The sequence below is a fragment of the Cyanistes caeruleus genome, chromosome 26, assembly GCF_971803275.1.
Source record: "Cyanistes caeruleus chromosome 26, bCyaCae1.hap1.1, whole genome shotgun sequence".
Taxonomy (NCBI): Eukaryota; Metazoa; Chordata; class Aves; order Passeriformes; family Paridae; genus Cyanistes; species Cyanistes caeruleus.
Window position 1 is genome coordinate 4,652,929 of NC_141726.1, and position 26,758 is coordinate 4,679,686.

At 53.3% G+C, this 26,758-nt stretch overlaps 1 protein-coding gene across 30 annotated transcripts in view; it reads left to right on the forward strand.

Moving 5' to 3' along the window:
• Positions 1 to 26,758, forward strand: part of MACF1 (microtubule actin crosslinking factor 1) — a 150,460-nt gene that overhangs the window by 65,185 nt on the left and 58,517 nt on the right. For 25 of the 30 annotated variants that reach the window (XM_086863264.1, XM_086863278.1, XM_086863268.1 and 22 more), the window contains 23 exons: positions 134 to 286; positions 385 to 473; positions 871 to 1,006; positions 3,839 to 9,028; positions 9,517 to 9,666; positions 9,998 to 10,213; positions 10,293 to 10,445; positions 11,834 to 12,058; positions 13,347 to 13,490; positions 13,576 to 13,809; positions 14,566 to 14,793; positions 15,662 to 16,177; positions 16,760 to 16,936; positions 17,363 to 17,486; positions 17,786 to 17,994; positions 18,518 to 18,835; positions 20,060 to 20,226; positions 21,691 to 21,847; positions 22,463 to 22,580; positions 23,807 to 23,869; positions 24,584 to 24,825; positions 25,255 to 25,384; positions 26,162 to 26,361. In XM_086863264.1, coding sequence (XP_086719390.1) covers positions 134 to 286; positions 385 to 473; positions 871 to 1,006; positions 3,839 to 9,028; positions 9,517 to 9,666; positions 9,998 to 10,213; positions 10,293 to 10,445; positions 11,834 to 12,058; positions 13,347 to 13,490; positions 13,576 to 13,809; positions 14,566 to 14,793; positions 15,662 to 16,177; positions 16,760 to 16,936; positions 17,363 to 17,486; positions 17,786 to 17,994; positions 18,518 to 18,835; positions 20,060 to 20,226; positions 21,691 to 21,847; positions 22,463 to 22,580; positions 23,807 to 23,869; positions 24,584 to 24,825; positions 25,255 to 25,384; positions 26,162 to 26,361 — 9,339 coding nt within the window. The remainder of the gene's footprint in view (positions 1 to 133; positions 287 to 384; positions 474 to 870; positions 1,007 to 3,838; positions 9,029 to 9,516; positions 9,667 to 9,997; positions 10,214 to 10,292; positions 10,446 to 11,833; positions 12,059 to 13,346; positions 13,491 to 13,575; positions 13,810 to 14,565; positions 14,794 to 15,661; positions 16,178 to 16,759; positions 16,937 to 17,362; positions 17,487 to 17,785; positions 17,995 to 18,517; positions 18,836 to 20,059; positions 20,227 to 21,690; positions 21,848 to 22,462; positions 22,581 to 23,806; positions 23,870 to 24,583; positions 24,826 to 25,254; positions 25,385 to 26,161; positions 26,362 to 26,758) is intronic. The other 5 variants (XM_086863276.1, XM_086863282.1, XM_086863283.1 and 2 more) reach the window with 1 other exon arrangement.

Below are 26,758 nucleotides of genomic sequence, written 5' to 3' on the forward strand. Positions count from 1 at the left end.
GGGCTCACCTGGGCTCTGTCCCCACGTTCCCTCCGTCCCCAAGGACGCTGCTCCGTGCTGGGGGCGCGTCCTGGGCCTTGCTCCCGCTTTGGAGATCCGTTTTGACGTGGTTGTCTCCCTCCTCTGTTTGCAGAAAGTGGTGGAGGAGGAGAAGCAGGAGCACGTGGACAAGGTGAAGGAGCTGCTGGGCTGGGCCCTGGGCTTGAAGCAGAGTGTGCAGGGCAGGACAGCTGCTGCTGGGAGCAGAGAGCTGGGGGACATCGAGAAATCCATCTTGGAGCAGCAGGTAAAGCAGGAGTGACACCAGAGCCTGAGGTTTAACTTGGCTCTTTTTTTTCACAGCTGTATTAAACTCCTTTCTTTCTTTTTTATATTTTTTTCCAGGCCCTGAATGAGGAGCTGACTGCGAAGAAGGAGCAGGTCTCTGAGGCCATCAAAACTTCCCAAATCTTCCTGGCCAAACACAGCCACAAGTGAGTGTGACCCAGGGAGAGAACAGGGCTTGGAGATAAGATTCCTTAAAGTTGGTAGATCCATGAGATCCAGTGCCTGACTCATGAAAAACAACGAATTGCACACAGAAATTTTATCTCCTTTATTGTCTGCAATGAGATCTGTGAAACGTGCAACCCATTTATGCTGTGGGGCAATATTCATCCTCTTCAGCTGAGATGCAGCCCCTTAAATTTGGGGATTTGATCGTTGCAGCTCAGCTTTCCTGGCAGCTTTCAGCTGAGCTGGGCAAGGAGTAGGGCAGGGAGAGGAAGGGGCTCGTGGTGGGTTTGGGCTTCTCCTGCCCTTGGAAGGACGTGGTAATTCTGTGGAGCTGGTTTGGGCAGTCCCCTGAGATATTTCCCCTTCCCTTTGCAGGCTCTCCCAAGCAGAAAAGGACCAGATTTCCGCTCAGATCGGTGCTCTGAAGGAAACCTACCAGGATCTCTGCAGCAGCTCCACGGAGCAGCTCCAGCAGCTGCAGAGCCAGCTGGCTCAGGAGACAGAGCACAAGGTACTGCTTGTCCACTCCTCAGAGCATGGGAAAGGTTTCATTTCGTTGTGTGTCTCCTGGCCACTGGCCACTCGCAGCCTCTCACCTGCACGTGGTTGCCCTCCCTCCTGTCCATGGTCACCCAAAGCATCTGGAGGTGCCTGGAGGCCCAGCAGGAGCTGTTTTCCTGCTGCCTTCCAGCTCCATGGGAGAGCTGTCCTCTGGTTTCCACCAGGGCTCTGCCCTCTGCGCGAGGGTTGGCTGCTTGGTGTGTGGCGAGCGGGGTGGCAGATGGAATTCTGCCCTGGAAATGGTTCCCTTGAGGAAATCTGTGTCCTCTGAGGGCTCAGTCCCACAGGCAGGGGCACTCAGGTGGCCTCTGGGATCTCAGGGTGTGGCCACAGGTTTTACTCAGCGCTGGCTGAACCCGAGTGCCTCTTCCTTGTGGAAGGCCAGCTGCATTTTCCAGCCCCTCAGCTGACCTGGGAGACCTTCAGGACGTGTTCCCTGCCCATATCCACCAGCCCCCATCCTTGTAGGGAGGGCTGGAAGTGCATCCTTATTGCCTCTGTCATTCACAGATTTACGTCTGCGTGTTCTCTCAGTGTATATTCATGTGTCAATGGATATTTTTGTGTGTTTGCTTGCTGGCTCCCTGTACCCTGAAGCAACAGCCCGCTCACATCTGGCTGTGAGACGCAGGTTTTGGCTCTTGGGTCTGTGAGTGAAGCCCTGTTCAAGCTGCTCAAGGGGAGAAGGTGGCAGAGCTGCTTTGTTTGAGACCTGCCTGTCCAGCTTTCACTTCAATATGTAGTGTTGTGCTCCAAACTGGACTTTACAGCACATTTCAGAGCAGGAAATGATGAGTTTTATTGCCAGCCCTTTAGCCCTTGTGCTGGCAGCAGAAAGATGAACAAGTCATTTTGTTAATTTGGTGATTTTGTTAGATTTGGTGCAGCCTCCCTGTGAAATGGATGCTTTTTTCCATTCCCTTTTCCTCCCTTTTGGTTAGGAAAACGATTTTAGATTTCTCCAGGGCTTGTCAGGCACGAGGCTGCTTTGGGGCTGGAGCAGTTTTCACTCACACACTCAATGAAGCCCAGGCAGCAGAACAAGAGGTGACAGTGGGGTTTCACCTTAAATCCCCGTCTGCAAAACCATCCCTGCGGCTCTGCTGCGGGGCCGTTGCTTCACTGTAGAGGGAGCATGAAGAACTCTTTAACATTTGCTTGCTGGAAACATCCAAGTGTCAGAAAGGAGTTACAAAAGACAAAAAAAAAAAAAAAAGAGCGAAGCAGAACGCGCTAAATTGAGCATGATGTGTCCCTGTACGGTTTGTGTTTCATGTCAACTGTTTTTGAGATTAACTGACATCCTTGCTTACAAGTTTAACTAACCCCCCCTGGGATTTAAACAAACAAAACACCCAAAAGGGAAAGAGGACGGACCTGTGTGTGGGGTTCTTTTTTTGCAAAACAAAACAGTCGCATGCTGGACGCTAACCCCCAAGCTTTACACTGTGTGTGATACGGCTGAACTGCTCCATAAGGCTCTGTCTTTAACTGCTCAAGGCACACCCTGCGAGTCGGTAAGTAAAAGCCTTTTACTCCCATCCATCTCCTTTTTTTTATCTTCCTCTTTTGTTTCCCTCCTTTCCCTCTTCTCTGTCTTCCCGCGGCTCCTTCGTCTCTGAGTATGCACGTCAGGGGCTGGCCATGGTGGTGGAGAGCTTAGGTTGTCCCTGAAGGTTCCTCCTGCCCCACAGCAGGGTGTTGGGATGCAGAAGGAATTCATCCCATGCTCCTGATTCCCTCCTTGCTATCCCCACAAAAATCTTGGAGTGCTTGGGCCAGCCCTGTACCCAACCAGTGGCACTGGGAGAAACCCAAATGTGCAAAGAGCCTTTGAATAAAAACAGTTTATCACCTAAATTATCACCCTCCCGTGGGGACAGCAGCAAGAAAAGCCCCTCCAAAAACCACCCCAGTGTGGTCCCAGCCTGTCACTGCTCCCATGCTGGAACCTCCAGCTTGTTCCATTTCTCCCCTGCCCCTGTGTGAGGAGCAGCTTGGAGCGGGCAGAGCAGGAGCCGTGCTCATGTCCTGCCCTGATGCATGGCAGGGAGCTGCTCCATGCCACGGGGCTCTGTGCTGTTCCCCATCCACCCTGGCACTTGGGATTGGCCTGGGAAGCGCAGGATTTTCAGCAGGGCAGGAATCAGCATGGAGGCTGCGCTGGGAGAGGTTTATTTTTACCCCAAAGCGAGTGGTTTTGAGGGGTTTTCTTCCCCATAAGTGCCCGGTGGGATTTGTGTTGGCTTTACTTTTTAAAGCTGGAGTTGTTGAAGGGTTTTGCCGTGCTTGGTGGTCTCCTGCCCTCTTTTCTATGGAGCATTAGGAATGACTCTGAGTTTTGGTGCTTGCTGCTTTGCTGCGTTGCTGGTGGTGGATGTTGGTGCTGCCCTGGTGATGGATTAGATTTCAAACACTTTAGGACTTTCTAGCCTGTTTGGGGATTTTAAGTTTGTTATTTTATTTTATTTTATTTTATTTTATTTTATTTTATTTTATTTTATTTTATTTTATTTTATTTTATTTTATTTTATTTTATTTTATTTTATTTTATTTTATTTTATTTTATTTTATGTCATTTCATTTCGTTTTATTTTATGTCATTTCATTTCATTTTATTTTATGTCATTTCATTTCATTTCATTTTATTTTATGTCATTTCATTTCATTTCATTTTATTTTATTTTAATTTTTTTAACTGAGGCCTCCCCGAAACTCATGCAATGAGTGCTGGAAATGCTGGATTTTGATTTAATTCTTTTTCCTTCTCTTTCTGTTCCAGGGCAGCGAAGCTGTGGCGGGAGTGATCGATCTTGGTACGGGAGAAATATTCCCTGTCTTTGGTGCCATGCAGAGGGGTCTCATAGATCAGGACACGGGCCTGGTCCTCTTGGAGGCCCAGGTGATCACCTCTGACTTAGTTGTCCCAGAAACCGGTGAGAAACTCTCCCTGGAGAAAGCTCTGGCCAGAAACATCATTGATCTCAGGGCATTCCGGGTGCTGCAGGAATTGAAGGATGCTTGCCAGCAGGTTGAAGAAGTCAGAGGTGAAGGGAGGCAGCTCCTCCCTGTCGTCGCTGCCGTAGAAGAGGGGAGGATCAGTGAGAGCGTTGGGCTAAAGATTCTCGAGGCTGAGCTCGCCACCGGGGGCTTGAAATTCCAGCAGGGCAGAATCAGCGTGGAGACAGCGGTGCAGGAAAAGCTCCTTCCCCCCCAGCTCCACTCCAGGCTCCTGTCTCACCTGGAAGCTGGCAAGGATTTGATTGACCCCATCTCTGCTGAGGAAATCGGTCTGCCCGAGCTCCTGGAGCGGTGCATCGTCCACCAGGGGCTGAGGCTGCTCCCGGTCACGCAGCTGGCAGGAGGGACGGTGAGCTTGAGGTCAGGCAAGGCGGTCAGCGTCTTCCAGGCAGTCCAGGAGGGGCTGATAGACAGGCAGGTGGCCACCAGGCTGCTGGAAGCCCAGCTCTTTGCTGGTGGCATCGTTGACCCCAGCACAGGACACAGGCTGAGGGTGGACCAGGCTGTCAGGCACGCTTTGATTGACCAGGATTTGGCCTGCACGCTTCTCCTGCGGCAGCTCCGGACGGGCGGGATCGTGGACACGGCCACGGGAGAGAGGCTGGGCGTGGATGAAGCCCTAAGGAAGGGGTTGGTAGCTCCGAGGATGGCACTGCTGCTCCTGGAATCCCTGCGGGCCTTCACGGGGCTGCTGTGGCCAGAGACAGGGGAGGTCATCCCTGCTGCAGCTGCTTTGGAGCAGGGCCTCCTCTCCACAGAGCTGGTCCAGGAGATTCTCAGCGAGAGGCGGCTCCTTCAGGCTGTTTTCATACCGGAGAGTGCAGAGGTGCTGTCCTGGGAGAAGGCGGTGGAGCGGGGCGTCCTGGAGGCAGAGGTGGTGAAGAAGCTGCAGTCAACAGCCATTCCTGATGTCCTGGCCAGCCTGCAGCTCGCTGGCTCTCCAGGCAGGAGCAGGCACGGCCAGAGCTCCCCTGCAAGGAGCCCCACAGGTCAGGAGGAGCCTCTGCTGAGGGGTGGCGATGAAAGGCTGATGTTCCACTTGATGACCCACAGCTACATCAACATCCACGACGGCCAGAAGGTGCTCTTAGTGGATGCAGAGCTGAACAAAATCACCAAAGCTCTCATCCAAAGCCAAGGAAACGGATCCTGTGCACGGGTGTTGGAAGGCTTTGAGGAGACAGAGGCAGATGCAGCTCTTGAGAGCGAACCTTGCAATGGTTTGGCTTTGCAGCGGCTTGAGCTTCAGTTTGCTCCTTCAAAAGGTGAAAGCGAGGAGATCCTACCAGCCAGAACTGCTTTGGAGAATGGGGAGGTGGTGATGGGACCTGAAAGTCTTCTCTTGGACGGTGCAGAGGATTTCCTGCGGATTGAAGAACAGGAACAGATTTCCATGGAGCAGGAGACCATCAGGACCGAAAGTGATGCTGAATTTGGAAGAGAGCAGGTCACTTTTACAACCAAGGATAAACATCAGGGAAAATTATTGGTGCCAGAACCTCCCAGTGACCTTGATAGTGGATTAATGAGAGAAACAGAGGAACTGATGATTGAAGCAGAAGAAGAGTCCAAGCTTCCTGCAGAAGATGGAGTGGAAGGTCCCGAATATCAGAAGAGGGCATTGGAAAGTGGGGCAGTGGTTGTGAAAAGTGAAATCTGCATAGCAATGGGTGTTCCAGAAAGTCGACACAGAGTGAAAATCACATCAGAGACGTCTCAGGGCGTGAGGGAGCCTGAAGGAGAGGCAGAAGATGTTGGAGAGGTTGGTTTTCTGAAGGAGGAGACAGTGGGAAATGGTGTGCTGGGAGGAGAGGAGCTCGTGCTCCCCACAGGTGGAGAGGCAGAGAGGCAAAGCAAGGCCACGGGAAGCGTGTTGGAAGCGGAAGAAGGAGAGTGGGAAGAAGTGTTAGGAGATGAGGGCGTTGAGGAGCCATCCCTGCCAGCCTCTGAGGAGCAGGAGGCAGAGGACACTTTGGAAAAGCTCCTGATGCAGCTGCAGAGTGGTGGCATCACCCAGGAGCAGACGGGCAGGACGCTGCTGCTGGATGAGGCGGTGGCCTCCGGAGCCGTGTCCAGCCACACGGCCGTGAAGCTGATGGAGAGGATGAAGATGTTCAGTGGCTTCTTTGACTCTCAGGTGTGCGAAGCCTTGAGCACCGAGGACGTGATTGAGGAAGGCCTGATGGATGAGGAGCTGCTCCAGAAGGTCCTCGCCTCCGACAGAGCCATAAGCGGCGTCCTCGACCCAGGCAACAACTTTGTCTACTCCATCAAGGACGCTGCTGCCGTTGGCCTTCTGGACAAGGAGACAGCCATGAGGATCTTGGAAGGGCAGGTGGTTACGGGGGGGATTGTGGACTTGAAACGTGGCAAAAAAGTGTCGGTGACTCTGGCTTCAAATCTGGGCCTCATCGAGCCAACGAGTCATTCAGGGCTGGTCAGGCTGGAGAAGGCTTCCAAGGGCAAGGGCACTGATGAGGCAACCAGGCAGAAGCTCGTTAATTTACAGGCTGAGACCAGCGGAATTGTGGATCCTGAAACCAAACGGGCTTTGACTGTGGCAGAGTCTGTTGAGAAAGGGCTCCTCGAGAAGGAAGAAGCTCTTCAGCTCTTGACCAAGCAGGTTGCTGATGGAGGAATCATCCATCACGTGTCTGGGATGAGGCTTTCGGTGGACAGCGCCATGGAACACGGTTTGATCAGTCCAGAGTTGTGCGAGGAGCTCAGGAAGGCTGAAGGTGTGGTCCTGCAGGGCTTTGTCCATCCAGCTACGAAGGAGAAGCTGCCCTTGCCCCAGGCAGTGTCACTGGGGCTCCTTAGCCCAGAATTCCAGAGGAAAGTGCAGGAGATCCAGGCTGAGAGCGGAAGCATCCTTGACCCAGCTTCTGGCCAGCGACTGGCGCTGCGCCAAGCGGTGCAGGAAGGCTTGGTGCCCCAGCAGGTGGTGGAGAAAGTCCTGTCATCTTCAGAAATGAGAGAAGGGATTGTAGATCCCGAGACCTGCCTGATCGTTCCCTACTCGGAGCTCCTGAAGAAGTGTAAAATCGATATCGAGTCCGGCCAGAGGTACCTGGAGGTCCATCCCTGGCAGGCCATCAGGGACGAGGTGACAGGGAGCGAGCTGCCCTGTGCTGAGGCGCTGAGGCTGGGGAGGGTGGACCCCCTGCCCACCCTGAGGCTGCTGCAGGCACAGGCAGACAGTGGAGGGGTGGTGGAGGGCACCGTCAGCAAGAGGCTGTCCCTGAGGGCAGCCGTGGAACGAGGGGTGCTGGATGAGGCCATGGCCAAAGTCATCGCCACCAACCAGCTCAGGGCCGGGGGGATTGTTGGTGCCCCCGGTGGGAGGAGGTTGACGGTGAAGGAAGCTGTTGGGAAAGGGCTGATTAGCCAGAAATTAGCTGCTGCTCTTGGGGATGTGCAAGTGCGTGGAGAGGGAGTTGGTTCTGAGGTCGGCGAAGTAGAAAAGATGCAGCTTTCACAGGAAAAAATAGAAAGGTTGTCCCCAAAAGAGGAAGGTGTCGTCCTCCCCGGCAGGTCTGATGATGCTGAGCCCAAAGCTCAGCCTGAAGCTGTGAGCCCTGATCAGAGTGCTGCCGCTGAGAAACCCCCCAAAGCACGGGCAGGAAGGAAATTAAAACCCCAGGAAGCTTCAGAAGGTGGGGTCAGTCCCCAAGACGAACATCCTCATCTTCATCATCCCCAGGCGAAGGCCGAGGTGACTCCAGAGCACCCCTCAGTGCTGGGGACAGCCTCTCTCCCTCAAGAGACACTGGTGGCAGGGGCTGTGGGAAAAGGGATCCCAAAAGGCAGATCCCAGGTGAAGGAATGGAGGGGAGAAGTGGAGGGAGGGACAGGGAAAGTCGAGAGAGAGGGCTTGGAGAAGGAGCAGTTGTTCTTGGGCACAGAGGTGCTTCACGAGGAGGAGAGGAGGAGGAGGAGGAGAGAGTTTGTGGGTGCAGAGGAAGTTGTGGCAGGTGGAGAAGGTCCAGTGGTGGCTTCTGGGCGAGGAGAGAGCGTGAGCAGCGTGGTCCAGGACACAGCAGCAGCCCCGAGGGAATCCATCAGTGTGGGGCCAGGGATGGGTCCTGCAGAGTCTGGGGAACCCCCTGAGGGTCCTGTGGGGCCTGCAGGAGATGAGCTTGCAGGCAAAAAAGCTGCCAGGAAAAGAGAACCCTCTCACACAGAAGGTGATCAGGAAAAAACAATTGAAATGGTGCTAAAGCCTAGCCAGAAACAGAAAAGCAAGAAGAAGAAAGCAAAGCAGGGCAGCATTCCAGGAGACAGTGCTCAGCCAGAGAAACCCTCTGCAGAAAAGCAGCTCCTTCCTTCTCTGGTTTCCCATGAAATTCCAAGGAAAAAGGCTGAGGAGGAGCACTCTGTCTCCAGGGTGCCAGAGCCAAAACATGAATCCAGCATCGAGAGCGCTGCTGGCTTGGCACGAGACACAGCCAAGGCTGGGAAAGAGAAGAAAACAATTCCTGGGAAAGATCCAGAAAGCCCTGGCCAGGATCAGGTGTTCCCTGTGCCCCCCGAGCAAGGGGAGGATCGAGAGGTGGTGAGAGGTGGGATCAAGGATGGTCAGGGTTCCTTGGAGGAACTGAGCCGAGAGGAAAGGATGGCTCAGGATGACACCAGGCTGGAAACCAGCGGGGATGTGTCCAGCACAGCCACCCTGCCACGGGAGCTGCCCCATCACTTAATTATCAGAGAGGAACCCACAGAAGTTCAGGAAAGCTCCACAATCCTGGAGCTCGGAGAGGAGAGACAGCAGGAGCACACAGCTGAGCTCAGAGCAGACCAAGGAGGAGCCCCTGGCCCCCCAAAATCCCAGGAAGAAACCCCCCAGGAGAGGAGCAAGCAGCCGGCTCCGGGCGATCGGGGTTTGCTCTTACCCGTGATCATGGAGGGGGAGCTGCTGGAAACCTCCAGGGACTCCACCAGACCAGCCCAGGTCAGTGAATATATTTTTTGCTATTTTGGCAATTTTTTCTGAGCTATTTGTGGATATTTGGTGCTAAATCTGTCTGGGATCCTCGTCACAGAGGGCAGCTGAAGAACAGGAGTGGATGTTGCAGGATCAGCTGCAGTGGATTTGGCAGAGGAGCTGGTGATGTACAACTGGAAACACTCAGGGCTCGGTTGTGGCTCCTTTATTACTGCTAAATGACTAACGAGTACAAGTCTTTTTTTTTTTGGCACTTCTGCTGCAACACCAAGAGATCTCTTGCCATTTATAAGCTTATGTTGGAAAAAGAACCCTGTGTTTTATTTTTCCTCTAGTAAATCTTGCAGATAAGGCTGGCAAGTGGCAAGTCCATGAGCGGGAACATTATTAACGTATTTCTCCTTTGGGGGAAAAAAAAATAAATAATTTTATATAACACTTTGTCTCCTTTTCTGCCTAAGTTTGAAGCTTTGATTTCCTGTCTGATTCTGCAGATCAAGTTCAGCAAGAAGATGTGTCTGGAGCACGACCAGAGGCTGGTATCTTATCTCTCCATGCTCCGAGACATCGAGATGAGAATCAAACGGGTGCAGCCGGCAGAGCAGGATTTGGCAGCCCTGCACGACCTGAGGCAGCAAGCAGAGGTGAGTGAGGCTGGGCCAGGCTTGGCTGGTGTTAGACAGAGCTTTCCCCGCTCTCCCCAGCTTCCTTGCAGCCCTTCTGGGAGCTTTGTCTCAAGTTTAACAGGCTTTTATATCAAAACTCATCCCTCCTTCCGACCCATCCTCCTTCTCCTCCCTGCTCAGACAACACCCTGAGCTTGGCTGATAGGAATTTTACAGCCTGGAGAAAGGCAGGAGAGTGCTGGCAGCTGAGCAGGGCTGCAGGGTGGTGATGAATCTTCCCAGACTCAGATCCCTGCTGGGTTTTGGCAGCAGGGAGGTGAAGGCAGCCTGCTGTCTCTCTCTGTCTCAGGCCCTGGGCGCTGAGCTGCAGGAGCTGAGCTTCCCAGTGAATCAGGAGCTGGATGCTGTGCAGAGGATTGTGGCCAACCCCCCTGAAGAAGTCCCTGAGCAGTTACTGAAGGCTCTGGAGAAGGATGCCAAGAACCTCCAGAAGTCTCTGGGCTCTGCAAACCAAGTCCTGCAGTCCCGGCTGCAAAACCTCCGTGGGGCAGCAGAAGCTGAGAAGGTAGAGCTGGCAAATTCCCCCTGCTGCCCCACAAACTTCCCAAAATTCCTCCTTTAAACGATGAATTTCTGGTTTGAAGGCTAAAATCCTGGCCCATCACGAGTCTCTTCAGGACAAGCTCCAGGAGCTGCTGGGCTGGGTGTCTGGCACTGCAGAGTCTCTGGGTGACAGCGATTTCCAGCAGCTTGACACCGATGCCAGCAGCTTGAGCCGCTGCCTGCAGCACTACAAGGTAACCATGGCAATGCCCCTAATCCTGCAGGCTCTCTGCACAGAGGAGAAGCTTTTAATCCTGATTCACTCCCAGAGCTGAGCAGGGGTTTGCCCTGAGCTGGTGCTGCAGCTGTGTTGGGTGTTCTCCAGAATCACCTGATTCCATGACACACAGCTGCTGGAGTCAGAGGCACAGTGAGCCTGCCCTCCTCTCTGAAACCTGGCTCTGACATCCAGGAAAGCTCTGAATTTCATACAACATCCTGAAAACAGCTGTTGAGGTTAAATAGAAAAGCTAAGAATTTAAATGTGTGAATTAGAAAGTTTTCTTATGTCACTGGGTGAAAAAGTTAAAGTTTGGAGTTTTTAAAGTAGTTTAGAGAGTAGAAGACAAGATGGGTGTTGTCTCCTGTCCTTCTTCTTTCTTTATTTTCTTCTTCCAGAGGTTTTTGGGTGGTAGTAGGTGATTGGATAGAGAATGCCACAGTGGAGCACACAGGTCATTGAGGTCATTAAGAAAAATAATTTAGTTGGCATCTGTTAATTGGGTAAATGGACATATTAAAGACCTTGAAGAAGATCCTTGTTAGCCATTTTGCACCTTTCTATCTTGGTGCACGCAGCTCCTTGTACCATGTGTACATGTGATGCTGATAAGAGAAGAATAAACAACCAAGATCCAACGAGAGAAAAGTGCCTCTCTCTCATCAACTTCAGTTCAAGGGGAAAAATAACCACAAAAATCATATCAGGACACACAGCCTGGTTTGGCTGTTTGAACACACTCCTGTGCAAGGGTGTGCTGGTGGCTGAGTGACCTGGGGAGGTTCCTGCTGAGGAGAGAGCTGCATCCTCAGGAGATTCCTGCTGAGGAGAGAGCTGCATCCTCAGGAGATTCCTGCTGAGGAGAGAGATTCCTGCTGAGGAGAGAGCTGCATCCTCAGGAGATTCCTGCTGAGGAGAGAGCTGCATCCCCAGGAGATTCCTGCTGAGGAGAGAGCTGCATCCTCAGGGAGGCTGCTCCATCACACCTGCCCTGGTCTCCATCACCTGCATTTGGAGCCCAGTCTCCTCACCCATCTTCTAGCAGTAGCTTTAAAGATTGTTTCCAAGTTTGGCTTGGAAATCAGAGGATTGAAGGTTTAGAGAGCTGGTGGTGGCACGTTGAGTCACTGTGGCCAGGCCTGGATCATCTTCAGCCCTACACACATCCAATAAACCTCTTGGTGAGGTGCAGAGGGAAGCTGGAAAATCCCTGTGGTGAGATGCTCTCACCTGCATGCTGAGCGCTGTTTTGGGAGAATTTGGTGTTTCTGGAACACATTTCCCGTGGTACCTGCAGATGGGAGGCAGTGCAGCAGTCTGAAGGGTCATTTTGCTCGTTTTAACCTTTTCTCTCCCGTTCAGGAGCTGAAGGAGCCCCTTGCTGACACCAAGGCTGAGCTGGACGCCGCCGCCTTCGACATCCAGCTCCTCATCTCGGAGCACGCCCAGGATTTAACCCCCCAGCAGAGCAGGCAGCTGCTGAGGCTGCTGAACGAGCTGCAGAAAGCCTTCAGGGACCTGTCAGAGCGTGTGACAGCGCGGCTGGAGGTGCTGCAGGTCTGTCTCCAGCAGACAGACCAGGTGAAGGTTGTGAGACATCTCCTCCTGGCTGCCCTTTGCTCTCCCAGCCGCAGCAGCGGGAGCTGAGGCTCCTCCAGTTTGGGATTTCCCCTGCATGCCACTCCCAGTTCAGGAGTTCTCACTGCACATCATCAGCTTCCTCTAAAAGTCTTTTCTTCTTCCTAGCAAGCAGAAGGTTGCTTTGCTCACAAAATACAGGGGTCTGGGCAGCAGTTCTCTGCTGGACATGGAGTCGTTTGGGGCTTGGGTGGAATAAACCCTGTAACCACCCCAAAATCCCTGAAAGGGGATGTGTGTGTGTCCCACAGACCCCCAACAGTCTTAAAGTCCTTTCCACTGCACACATCAGGCATTGCTGGCCCAGGGAAACAGCTGGCAAGGACAAAAACAAGTCCCCAGCTCTCTGCTGCACTGCTGCAGCACCCAGCACTGCATGGATCCTCTCACCCAAGACAGGATTAATGTGGGGGTTTTTTATTAACAGTTGCTCTCTGTAACTCTTGCCTGTCCTCTCTGGAGTGTGTGTGTGTGTATTAACCAGTTTGCTTTGCCTTTTCAGATTGAGTGTGCGCCCATCCTAACCCAGGAAGAACTCGCTTTGCAGCTGAAGAGCTCTTAAAGAAGGCTCTTTCAATTTGCTTCTGTTGTTCTCTCTTATGGCTGGGAGAAGCAGGCACAGTGTTTTGCACAAGTTTGTTCATCACCTTGCTGAAATGCCCAGTGAAAAACTCAAAGAGCCTTTTGTCCCCCCGGCAGGGGGCACGGGGGTGTCTCAGGGACTCTCAGGTCACATCATGCTCAATTGCTCAAACAGGCGCTTCTGTGTTGTGCTCTGGCAGCAAAAAGAGGGGCTGGATCAGCTACAGAAACACTTTCTCTCTCCAGGGCTCCCTTCCCAACCCCAAATCATGAAAAAAACCCCCGATTTGGGGTTGTCTGGAGCTCCACAGCGGCGCTGCCTGACCCAGGCCGTTGTTGCCTCTCGTTCAGCGAGTTTCTGCTGCTGTTTAAATGTTTGTAAGGTGGAATGGAAAAGGCACAGAAACTCCTGGCTGAGTTTTCCTGGGAGAGCAGCGCAGCTTGGAGCTGAACAGGCTCCTCGGAGAGAAACCTCTGGTGGTGCCCAAGGTGCCACCAAGCTGGGCAGGGCCGCGCCACCTGGAGAGCCACAAAGTTTTCTGTGCTGCATCCTCCCCTCCAGGAGCTGCTGTAACCTCACCTTGCCTTTCAGCAGCGTGGGAGGAGGAGCAGGGCTGGCTCTGACTGTGCCCTGTCCCCTTTGCTGTGCCCACAGACGCTGCAGGAGCAACAGGCAGCCCGGGCACAGAGCCTGGCCGAGCTGAGCCGCTGGCTGGGCCAGGCAGAGGACGCGCTGGCAGGGCAGCAGGGAGCAGAAGGGGACCTGCCTGCCTTGCAGCAGAGGCAGAGCGATGTTAAGGTCAGTGATAGTTCAAAACTGAGGGGCAGAGGGGCAGAGGGGTCACCTGGGGAGCAGCCAGAGGCTGATGGCATCGCCCACCCAGGAGCTGCAGAGGAGCATGCACAGCAGAGCCGCCTCCTTCGCCGGCGTCCTGAAGAGCACAGAGCAGTTTCTGGAGGAGAACAAGGCCAAGCTGGAGCCCGGGGAGCTGGCAGCACTGCAGCAGGACCTGCAGCGTGCCAAGGAGCAGTACCAGTCCCTGCAGGAGAGGACAGAGGTGGCCCAGAAGGAGCTGGAGAGTGCTGTGAGTGCTGCAGTGCAGCAGGAGACCGAGAAGGTAACGTGCCAGGAGCTGCAGAGCCTCCAGGCTTTGCTCGAGGGGGACTCTCAGGTCTTGGGTGATGCAGCACAGAGCAATTTGTGGCTCCTTCCTGGGTGTTCCCCCCAGGTATTTCTGTGGTGAAATGCCTTGGGAGTTGCAGCCAGGGATGAGCTGGTTGTGGAGGGAATGGGGGAGGAAAAGGTCCCTAACTCTGCCTTTGGGATGACCCTTAATGCACCAGCATTGTCAATCACATCCCAGCCCTTTTGGGTTGTATCAGGAAAAAGTTGTATATAAAAAAGTATAAATATAATATAAATATAAGTACAAATAAATATAAGTACAAATAAATATAAGTATAAATAAATATAAGTACAAATAAATATAAGTAAGTATAAATAAATATAAGTACAAATAAATATAAGTATAAATAAATATAAGTACAAATAAATATAAGTATAAATAAATATAAGTGCAAATAAATATAAGTATAATAAAGTTGTATAAAAGTTGTATCCTGGCTTGTATCAGGATGAGAAATTCAACGTAGCAGCGAGGCTGAGTTTTTTCATAGCTTCTCTTCACCTTCCAGAGAGCCACAAAGGGTCTGGGAGTGTCTCAGGCATTTGCTGAGGCTGGGAAACTCCTCGGGTTTTTTGTTGGTTTTCTTTTTTTGTCCCTTCTGCTGACTTTTGTCTCCCTCCCCCGTGCAGCAGTTTGCTGAACACGCAGGAACTGGGTCATTCTTATCTGGAGCCCTTGTGCTTTCAGGTGAAAGCTGCCAAGGAGCTGGAGGAGAGCAGCAATAAGATCGATTCCCTTCTGAGCTGGGTGGCATCGCTGGAGCAGAAGGGAGGGCTCCCCGAGTACAGACCACACCCTGTCACTCAAGGGACGGGGACACAAGCAGGGAAAAGCGCTGGGGATGTCCCTGATGGCCACGCTGTGGAAGCAGACAGCGCTGCTGAGAGCCTGGATGAGCTGCACGAGAGGCTGAAGGTCAGCACTGACCCCTCATCCCACCCAAAACCTCCTGCCCGGTGCTGGATGGGTCTGAAACACGGGATTGTCTGTGTGGGATGCTCGGGAGGGCCCTGCCTGGCTTCCTGCAGGAGATGAGGGGTGTGTGATGGGTGTGTGCCATGGCAAGGTGTAACCAGGGTCCAGAAGGTGCCCGTGGTGGCCGCAGAAGGGGTCACTCTGCTGTGGGCAGCGCTCCTGGAGCCCGGCCTGGGATGTTCCCAGTTCTCCCCACCCTTCTGTGCTTTGTCACAGAATCATGGAAAGGTTTGAGTTGGAAAGGACCTTAAAGGTGGCAGAAACACAGAATCACCAGGTTGGAAGAGACCTTCAAGATCATTGACTCCAACCCAGCCCTAACACCTCAACCAGACCACGGCACCGAGTGCCACATCCAGGCTTTTATAAACAAACCAGGGATGGTGACTCCACCACCTCCCCAGGCAGACCATTCCAAAACCTTACCACCCTTTCTGTAAAAAACCTTTTCCTGCTGTCCAACCTCTATTTCCCCTGGCACAGCTTGAGGCTGTGTCCTCTGGTTCTGTCAGTGCTGCCTGGAGAAGGAGACCGACCCCAGCTGCCCACAGCTGCCCTTCAGGGAGCTGTGGACACTGCTAAGGTCACCTCTGGGTCTCCTTTCCTCCAGGCTGAACAACCCCAGCTCCTGTTCCACTGCCTGCCATGGGCAGGGACACCTTCCCCTGCACCAGGCTGCTCCAATCTGGCCGTGAGCCCTTCCAGGGACGGCACATCCACGGCTGCTGGAGGCGGCAGCGGCTCGGTCACGCACGGCGGGCAGAGCCCCTCGCTGCCCAGCCTCACCTTTGCCCCCTGCATCTTTCAGGTGCAGCACCAGGAGCTGCTGTCCCAGCAGCAGGACATCATCCTGGCCACGCAGTCAGCACAGGCTTTCCTGGAGAGGCACGGGCACAGCCTGCCCGGGGAGGAGCGGCAGCGGCTGCAGGCGCGGCTGGCCGAGCTCAGGGCTCGGTACCCGGCGGCGCTGGCGCGCTCGGAGGCGCGGCTGAAGCGGGTGCAGCTCCTGCAGGATGAGCTCCAGAAGTTCCTGCGGGACCACGGCGAGTTCCAGGCCTGGCTGGAGCAGGCGGAGCAGGAGCTGGAGGGGATGTGCGAGGGGGACGGTGACCCTGCCTCCCTCGGGCGGCTGCTGCGGCGCCAGGGCAGCTTCTCGGAGGACGTGATCTCGCACAAGGGCGACCTGCGCTTCGTCACCATGTCGGGGCAGAAGTTTCTGGATGAGGACGCTGAGGATGCCGAATCCCAGCTGTTGATGCCCAGGAGTGTGGTGAAGAGCAAGCTGGAGGATGCCACGCAGAGATACACCAGGCTGCACTCCAAGGTATGGGAGGGGGCTGCTCCTGTCCTCCCGTGCAGCGATGGCAGAGGGAGATTTGTCCCAGCTGCTTGCCTGGACTCCCAGGACATTTATAGGTTGTAGGATAAGGATTGTCTCCTTCAGGGCTTGGGCAACAAACACCCTTGTCTTGCTGTTGGTCTGCCTGTTACCCCTGGTAATTCATTTAGCCTGTGGCAAGATGGAGTTTGTTACCGCTGAAGATGAACAGATCACACAGACACAGGTCGAGGTGTGGTGAAAAGAAGAGAAAGTTTATTTTTCCTCCCAGGATTTACAGGTTTCTGACCCCAGCCAGGGATGGGATGGTCAGGATAACACTTTCCCCCTGCACTGGCCATGAGAGATGCCCATCACAAGACGTGGAACAGAAAGAATGTACACATATCTATGTTTACAGTTACTGTCCTGGGAAAGTCTTTAGAAAACCATGTCAGCAAGCTCAAAAGCTGAGTTTTCAGGGCCACATGAGTTTTGTAAATTGTCTTTTCTTTCTGGATGATTTCTGTGCCTATTCCCTCAGTGCTTGTGTGTGCATCCCTGTCACCTCTCGTTGCTCCTTTGCAGTGCTCCAAGCTGGGCTCCCACCTGAACACCTTGCTGGATCACTACCAGCAGTTCCAGGAGGTGGCAGAGTCTCTCAGCACGTGGCTGCAGGAGAGTGAAGCTGCCCTCGGGAAGTTGCTCTCAGAGACGGTTTCATCAGATCTGGCTGTGCTGCAGAAGCAGCTCGCCAGCACCAAGGTACAGGGACCTCGGGGGATTTCCTGGGGAGTGCTGGAGCCTGGATGGGGATTTGGCTGCTCTGAGGGGTCAGCAGCAGAGGGGAGACTCGACTCGTTGGGGTTTTATTGTGGTTGAGGATAAAGAAGCACCTGCAGATGTAGCAGGTCCTGGTGCTGTCTAGGTGGGGTCAGACTTCTGGGAGAGATGTCAGAGCAGGGGCTGCAGTCACAGACAGCCCAGAGGGACACAGAGGGGGACATTCCTCCCCCACGAGGGTGCTGGGACAGCCCAAACCCTCTGATCCAGCTCTGCCTGCAGTGTAGGGGTAGATTTTTCCATCATTTCTTAATGATTTAGTGACCAAGTGCAGAGAATCCCTCAAAAGGAGCTCCATGAGCGTGGGAATGCTGATCTCTGATTTTGTCTTCTCTTGTGTGAGAACAGCAGCTGCAGGGAGACCTGGCTGAGCACCAGGTGCCAGTGGAGAAGCTCCAGAAAGCAGCTCGGACCCTGCTGGACATCCAAGGGCAGCCGGCCCCAGACCACGGCCACATTCAGGAAACAACAGGTACAGAGCAAAGCAGCTGCCAGCGTTGGCAGGGAGGGCTGGGGGGAGTGAGAACAAGCCAGAAGGGGCAAAGATAAATCACTTTTTGGGGAATTTTTGGGGGTAACCACAGGGCAGCGCATCCTCAGGGTTTGTGTTTGCGTTTGGGGAGGGGTGTGGCCGCTTGTGTCTCGCTGCTGAGTTTGGTGGCAGGGATTTGTCACCACTGAGAGTGTTGGGGGAGCCAGAGGTGAGGCTGGCTGCTCTCTGGGCTCTTGGAGCTCTGTGCCACTGAGTGTCCTCTGCGCTGGACCCTGCAGATGCCATCGTCAGCCGCTTCCAGAGCCTCTCCCAGCAGATGTCCGAGCGCTCCGACCTGCTGCAGAAATCCATTGCCCAGTCCCAGAGCGTCCAGGAGAGCCTGGAGAGCCTTCTCCAGTCGGTGGCTGAGATTGAGAAGAGCCTGGAGAAGGACCAGCCAGCTGTGCTCTCCTCTGCCTCCATCCAGGACTCGCTTGCCACCAGCATGGTAAGAGCGGGCCCGGCTCCCTCACCCCAAACAGCCCCGAGCAGCACCTGCACCGTGCTGGGGTTTAACTGCTGACTTCTGAAAGCATCAAAAAAACCTCTAAAAAAAGAATATGAGCAGAAAGTTTTTATTTTCATAGAATCACAGAATGGTTTGGGTGGGAAGAAACCTTAAAGACCGTCTAATTCCAGTGTCCAGGCAGGGACACCTTCCACTGGAGCAGGTTGCTTAGGGCCCTGTACAATCTGACCTTGGACATTTCCAGCTCCAGCATCTCTGTGCCAACTCTGCAAGGTCACAGACTTGCTGAAAATCTCCTTTTTTTCTTTGCTAACAACATTTCAGACACGGGGAAAAGCAGAGCGTGTCAGGCAGGTCAGAAAGGAAAGGAAAACTGCAATACAAAACCATTTTTTTTCCCAGCTCTGCTTGTGTAACAGCACCTGCTGCTGCTCCCCAGGGGCAGCCCAGGTAGTTCTGCTCAAGAACCTTCTTTAAAAAGCCCTCCCTGTGCTCCCCACAGAAGCTGAAGCAGGACATTGCCCGGCAGAAGAGCTGCCTGGAGGCCACCCGGGAGATGGTGACACGCTTCACGGAGACCACCGACAGCCCCGCGGCCTCTGCCCTGCAGGACAAGCTGGCCCAGGTGACAGAGCACTTTGGGAGGCTGTGCCAGCAGCAGCAGGAGCGGGAGGATGCCCTCAAGGGCCTCCTGCCCAAGGTGGAGCAGTACGAGCAGCTGTCGGAGAAGCTGCGGCAGTTCACGGAGAGCAGGACGCGGATGTTGGCGTCGGGGAATCAGCCGGACCGGGACATCGCTCACTTCTCCCAGCACATCCAGGTGAGGCATGAGGGAGGAGGTTCTGCCTGCACCAGGGGTCTGCAGCTGTGGGAGAAGGGGGTAGCATTCCCCAGGAGCCAGGCTGGTTTCCAGATGGGATCTGTGGCCAGGCTTTAGGATCCAGTCCAAATGTAGCAGGATTTTACCAATTAAAGACAAATAAAATAAAGGTTAATACAGCAAAATACCCCTGTGCTGGCAGTGAGGGCAGTGCAGGGTGTGACAGAGACCTTGGAGGTCTTAGAGATTCCTGAAATGGTTTGGGTTGGAAGGGACCTTAAAGATGATCTCATTCCAAGCCCCCTCCCAGGGGCACTTTCCACTAGAGCAGGTTGTTCAGGGTTGCCTTGGACACTCTCAGGGGGGCTCTGGGCCATGGTGGCTGTGAAGGATTCCTTGCTCTGGCTTCACAAAACTCTTCTGCTGCAGAGGGGGCTTATCCACAGCCTCAGAAATGCTGGAAGATGACATGAAACCAGACACTTGTGCTGTGGGAGGGGTTGATTTGGTTTGGTCTAGGACCCCCATCTCATCCCATCCCATGGATCCCATCCCATGGATCCCATCCCATGGATCCCATCCCATCCCATCCCATCCCATGGATCCCATCCCATCCCATCCCATCCCATCCCATCCCATCCCATCCCATGGATCCCATCCCATCCCATCCCATCCCATCCCATCCCATCCCATCCCATCCCATCCCATCCCATCCCATCCCATCCCATCCCATGGATCCCATCCCATGGATCCCATCCCATGGATCCCATCCCATGGATCCCATCCCATCCCATCCCATCCCATCCCATCCCATCCCATCCCATCCCATCCCATGGATCCCATCCCATGGATCCCATCCCATGGATCCCATCCCATCCCATCCCATCCCATCCCATCCCATGGATCCCATCCCATGGATCCCATCCCATGGATCCCATCCCATCCCATCCCATCCCATCCCATCCCATCCCATCCCATCCCATCCCATCCCATGGATCCCAGTTCCCATCCCAGTCACCAGCACTGGGGAAAGTGGGATTTGCCCCTGCAGCTGCTCAGTGCTGGGTGAGCAGGGGTCAGTGAGCTGTGCCCAGCACCTGGCACTGGTGCCACGCAGGGCACTGCCCACCGAGGGTCTCCCCAGGCCAGCAGGACGTGGCACTGTCCGGTTCATCCCCTCTGCTGCTGGGGACCGTGGGCAGCATCACCCTTTGCTCTTGGCAGGAGCTGAATTCGGAGATGAGGCAGCACCAGGAGGACCTGGCCACCCTGGAGCACCTGGCTGAGGAGCTGAGCTCCTGTGGCTTCGCCCCCAGCGCCTTCCAGCAGCAGGAGAAGCTGCAGAGCCTGAAGAAAGATTTCCTGCAGCTACAGAAGGTGGCAAAGGACAGGTGAGTCCCGGGGAGAGGAGCTTGGGGGTGGCTTCGTGGTCCGAGCAAGACCCTGTGTGGAGATCTCCTTTCCAAGGAGTGGGGGGAATGAGCCAACTCTTCCTGCCGCCCTCCTCCCACGCCAGGATCCTGAGGCAGCTCTGCTCCAGCTGACGCTTTAAAAAAAGCCTTGGCTGGGGGCGTTGTGAGAATTCCTGGTGCCGCAGCAGGAGCCGGAGCTCCGCGTTTCCCAGCTCCCGGAGCGTGGGCTGCCAGCGCTCCATCCCAGAGCGTCCTGCTGGCTGCAGCCCGATCCTGGAGTGCCCTGAAATGGGGAGAAAAGGGGGTTTGAGCAGGGCCAGAGCAGCAGCATCCCCAGGAGTCACACCTCTGTCTGGCTGTATCTCCGAAATCCCTGCGGGGATGCGGGGAAGGTGGTGGGGAAAGAGGATGAAACTCCCAAAAATCCCCCGTAATCCAGCGCTGTGCAGGCAGCTGTGGCTGGCAAGGACGAGCCAGAGGAGCCCGTGACTCCCATCCAGGGGCTGCTCTGTTCCTCCAGGATGGGCTGAGTGGATGGAGCTGTGGCCAGGGAGGAGGGGCAGCGCAGCCTGGACTCCCCAGGGGTGCAGGGGCCAGGGGGGACACGGCAGGAATGAGCCCTGTCTTCCCAAAAATGTCGCTTTTCCCAGGACAAAGAGCCAGGGCAGGTTGGTAGTGGTGGTCCCGTGGCTGGTGGCCACCACTGGGGTGCCCAAAAGTGTCACCAGCCAGAATCTGAGGGGGTCAGCAGCAGTGAGGGGCTAGCAGTGGGTGCACCCCATTTTGTGCTGTTCCCAGGCAAAAATATTATTAGTATTAGTATTAGTATATTATCAATATCAATATTATGATATGATATGATATATGATATGATATGATATGATATGATATAATGTAATATAATGTAATATAATGTAATATAATGTAATATAATGTAATAATATAATAATATAATATAATATAATATAATGTAATATCATATCATATCATATCATATCATATCATATCATATCATACCATATCATATCATATCATATCAATAATTATGTATTATTAATAATATATCATATATAATTATATAAATATATAATACATTATATATAATAACATATAATGTACTATATAATTAATATACTTAATATAATTAATATAACTATAATAATATTATTAATAATAATGACAACAATAATATATAAAATATAATATGTAAAATTGAAAATGTAAAAAGAAATAATAATATCTAAATAAATAATTATAATGCTAATAAGAATATTACTACCACTGGAAATAATAATAAAAATAATAATAATAGTAATATAATTATAACAATAATAATAATAATTTTTAAAAGGGCTCCTGGAGACACAACTGTGCTTCATTCAGGAGGGGGTAATTACAAGGCAGAGCACGAGCTCTGACTCTCCAAAACCTTTTCACTCCCAGAGAAAAGGATGCATCATCCTGCCAGGAGCAGCTGGATGAGTTTCGGGATCTGGTTGGAGCCATCAGGAAGTGGCTGAGGGAGAGCGAAGGCAAAATTCCACCTGCCGAGACCTCCCTGGGCACGCAGGAGCTGCAGCAGCGCAGGCAGCACATCCAGGTGGGCCAGGGGAGCTTTTTCAAGCCCTGAAATGCTGGGATGGGAAGGAAATCCCAGGCAGCAGAGGCCTGGGAGGTGTTTTATGGTCCCAGGAATCCTCAGTGTGCATCCTGCCTGCGGAGCAGGGAGCAGAGTTTCCCTGTTCCTGTCGCTCCCTGTGCCTGCTCCGGCTGGGATTTGGGAGCGGGAGACTGGAGCACACTCATTTTCCCCCCCGAGTGTTTCCCGTGGCAGATGTGGAAGGTGGTGCTGTCACCCGAGCTGCGCTCCAGCAGGGATGGGATAAATCGGGATGTGCCGGGGTGTTTGACTCTGCTGCGTCACCCGCAGCCCTCGCAACGCCGCGGGATCGCGCTCAGCCCGGCTGGGCTCTGCAGCGAGGGGGAGGAGGGATGTCCCCGGAATGGTGGGAGGGAGAAGGTTTCCTTCAACAGACCCAGTAGCTGGGAAGAGCTTTTCGCTGTTTGATTCCCCGCCCTGGCAAAAATAAATGTGTCACAGCCACTTCCCTGGTGCAGCCGCTGTCACCGTGGCACCGCAGAGGGGACAGGTGAGGAGGGAAGGGCTGTGGCCAGGTAAGCGTGGCCCCCAATCCCAAACTTTGCTTTGGAGCAGGATCTCCTGGAGGAATGGAAGGGGAAGGGGCCGCAGGTGGAGGAGATTGGCCGCAGAGGGACCCTCCTGGAGAACCTGATCGTGGAGATTACGGCCCCCAACAGCCCGCCCAAGGCAGGTGAGTTGTGGGTGACGCTCCTGAGGACAGCTCTGCTGTCATCACTGCATCTTCTCTGACAAAAAACAGGCTTATTTCCCCCTTTTAACCAAATTCAGAGGGTCTGTGGTGACCTGAGTGTCGTGGGGCTCAGCCCAGTGGTTGAGTCGCTGGTGCTCATTGCTTTAATGCATCATCCTAACTTGGCTTAATTAATTACAGCCTAACGAGCTCTGTGTTTGCTGTGGGGACACCTAACACTCTCTGCTCAAGCTTGGGAGCTCCTGGAAGTGGCTCCTGCTCTCTCCTGGTGATGTTCTTCAGCCTCCTGAGGGCTGGAGTGTTTCAATCAACTCCCAGCGTTTGGGTTTCATATCTGGATGACATTTGGTGCTGCGATAGTCAGATGTGATTTACTGGCCTCCCTTTTGGCTCCAGGTCTGTGAGGCAATGAGATTATGTCTGGTTCTTTTGGAAACCGGCTCAAAGATGTCTTCCAGCTTGTGAGAACAAGTCCCTGGACTCTCATCACTGATGGGAATTTACAGGAATTTATGGTCTGGATATGTTTGGTAGGATTAAGTTCATCAGCAGTTCTTTGGGAAACCATCAGGAGAAGTGAGGAGAGGCTTGTGGGTGACCAAAGGTGCAGCCCCTGATGTCCATGAAAGCTTTAAAATGTGGGGTTAGGAAAGAGAGACTTGTCTGAAAATGTGAATCTCCCTTTGGTTGTGACATCTGGTGTCCAGAGAAGGGACCCTGGTGCATCTCTGGGCAAAGAGAGCATGAGCACAGGGCTGACTTGAATAGTTTCATCCCATAAAAAAAAAAAGGAGGGAACGGGGGAATTAATCCCTTCAGGGGAGGCATTCACAGTTTTATTGGATATAATTCACAAAATGATGCTCAGGGTAGCAAGTTCCCAGGCATGGCTGGACACCTGTGGTCCCAGGTGTTGCAGCCACATTATCCCTGCTCTCTGATGCTGGGATGCTGAGAGAGCTGCCCAGCTCCAGAAGCTCCAGAAAAAAGCAGGAACAGTTGGAAAGTGAAGGGAGCAGGAGAAGGAGAGATAAAGGGACTCCAAACCAAATTAATGCCCAGCGCTGGGCAGGTGGGCAGCGGAGACGCCACATCAGTGCTTGGTGGTCCCTGCCGTGCCACAGCCATTCATCACTTGATTTCTGCATCCCTGACACTTCTGTCTTGTCCCTCTTGTCCCTCTTGTCCCTGTCCCCTCTGCCCAGGTGCTGCCCTGCCCGCTCCAGGAGCCTCAGGAGGCAGCGTGAACGGATACCACACCTGCAAAGGTGAGCTCACTGTCAGCACCACCTAGCCCTCCCCCCATCCCTTTGTTATCCATGCATTCCCATTCCCCGGGAATCCAAACCTCGGTGTGACACTGCCAGCATCCCAGTGGAAGGGAAATGAGCTTGGCAGTGGGTTGGGAATTCTCAGATGCTGCGATGGAGGGTGGAGGTCGGGCTGAAGGACGGAGAGGGGCAGCCTTGGGGGGTGACAGCACCCTGACACCTCATCAGGTGATAGGAGCTGATAAATGGGGGATCATTTTAAGGCTTGCAATTAAATTTATTGGTTCTGTGGGATTATCACGGCATCCAACCCTCCAGTTTGAGGAGCAATTTTAATTACTGCCCGTTACCTGCTGTTAGTTCACCGGTTCTGCGAGATAATAAGCGCATAAAAATGGTTCCACATCTTGGTGCCAAATTATTTAACCTTGTATGAGCAGTGGCTTTATGAAAAGGGGGCTCAGCTCACATCAAGCTCACGAACAGAGAGCTTTGTTTGTAAACTGTCAAAGGGCATAGGGGGGACGAGTGGAAAACCCCTCGTGGCAGGAGAGGTGAGGATGATGCCACATCGCTCCGCGGGCGGGCAGAGCGAGCCTCTTGCTCCTCACCCCAGCTCTCTGTGGCTGGGTTAGGAGCTGACAGAGTGGGGTGGAGAACAGGGGGGCAGCAGTTGGGAGCTGGCAGAACAAAGCGGAGTTTTGGGCGCAGATCTGACGGAGATCCAGTGCGACGTGTCGGACGTGAGCCGGCGGTACCAGGCGCTGGGCGCGGCGCTGCGCGAGCGCCTGCAGCAGCTCTCGGCCAGGCTGGACACCATGCAGGAGGTGCAGGAGGAGGCCAGCTCCATGCTCAGGTGGCTGGAGTCCAAGGAACGGATGTTGTCCGAGCTGGACGCCTCCTCCTCGCCCACCAAGACGGAGACGATGAGAGCCCAGGCTGAGCACAACAAGGTGATTTCTCTCCCCGACTTTCCGGGGTCATAGGATCACAAAACGGCCCTTGGAGATCATCCAGTTCCACCCCCCTGCCATGCATCTCCCAAAGATCCCAAAGATAGCCTCAAGGGTTTGCCCTGAGTTAAAGAAGGGCATTCCCAGATCATTTGGAGCAGCAGCCCAAAGTTCCCCTTTGCTTTTAGACCCTGTTGATATCAGGCTGAGGGAAAATGAGATTATTTGGAGCCCTTGCTACTCCTGGAAAGCAATTCCCAGCCTTTCCCTGCCCCTGCAGCCAGGTTAGCTCACAATAGTGCTAAAAATTGATTTAATTAAAGAGCAAAGAACACAAATTATCCAGCTCCAGCTTGTAGCTGCTGCATCATTCCTACTCAGTGATTCTCTTGCCCTGTATCTGAGGAAGAGCAAATCATTCTTTTCCAGGCATTTCTGGCTGAATTGGAACAGAATTCTGGGAAGATCCAGAAGGTAAAGGAAGCGCTTTCTGGCTTGCTGGAGAAATATCCAGATTCCCCAGAAGCAGCGAACTGGAAGAAGATGCAGGAAGACCTGAGTAAGTGCCTGAAGCATTAATGAGGCTTCTGTCTCCAAACATCACGTTAGAAGTGGTTCAGGAGTGTGGGGCGATCCCAAAGTCACGCTAGAGCAGAGTCACTTCTAATTAAAATTCAGTAAATAGCAAAGCCATCTCTGAGCTGTCTGGTGCAGAAGGTGTTCCTGGGATGAGCACTGTCGTGATTAATGGAATCTCTGTGATGGATGTGGATTTTAAAGGATTGCCTCCTTAAATTGCTCCTTAAAAAAAAAAAAAAAAAAAAAAGGAGGGGGGGAAAATGTGTTAGCAGCACAGGTTGATTATTTTGATTAAAAGCTTCACTGCTTGATATAAAATTCTAGTCATTAGAGAGGCTATCCTAGGTAATTAAGTGTTGACTAAACAAGGCTGTGTGTTCAAAAAGAAGCCCAGAGATTCCCTTCTTTGAAGTAGCAGGAAGGTGTTGACTCCGTCTGGGAGGTCTGAGTGTGCGGTGTGAGGACAGGCACCTGTGGGAGAATCCTCATTTATGGGGCCAGGGATGGGAGATGGCTCACCCAAGGTCAGCCCAGCTCATGGCTGTCCTGATTAGAGCACAGAAATCCTGCTTGGAGGGTTTTCTCCTCGGAGCTTCCACGTAGATTTGATATTAGATGGAGGCTGGATAGAACCACGCTGGTTTTACTGGAAAACAGAGACTTCCCACTGGGAAAACCACGGGGAGGGGAAAACCTTGGTGGTGGAGGGGTGGGCTGGCCAGGAGCTTGACCGTGGCCAACAGAGGTGGTGCTTCAGACTGCAGGTGGGAGAGGGCCAGCCAGGCCACGGCGGCGCGGCAGCAGAAGCTGGAGGAGTCGGCGACGCAGCTGGCCACGTTCCAGGCTGCCGAGGCCCAGCTGCGGCCCTGGCTGATGGAGAAGGAGCTGATGATGAGCGTGCTGGGGCCCCTCTCCATCGACCCCAACATGCTGAATGCTCAGAAGCAGCAGGTGCAGGTGAGGGGAGTTTGTGGATGGAGGAGAGCGTGGAAGGTTGTGTGTTACCGCTGAAGATGAATAGATCACACAGACACAGGTCGAGGTGTGGTGAAGAGAAGAGAAAGTTTATTTTTCCTCCCAGCATTTATAGGTTTCTGACCCCAGCCAGGGATGGGATGGTCAGGATAACACTTTCCCACTGCACTGGCCATGAGAGATGCCCATCACAAGACGTGGAACAGAAAGAATGTACACATATCTATGTTTACAGTCACTGTCCTGGGAGAATCCTTAGAAAACCATGTCAGCAAGCTCAGAAGCTGAGTTTTCAGGGCTTTCAGTGCTTGTCTCGTGAGCGCTGTGGCGTGCAGGGAGTGTTCAGACACCTCATGGCTCCTCTTCCAAGTCCTCCAAA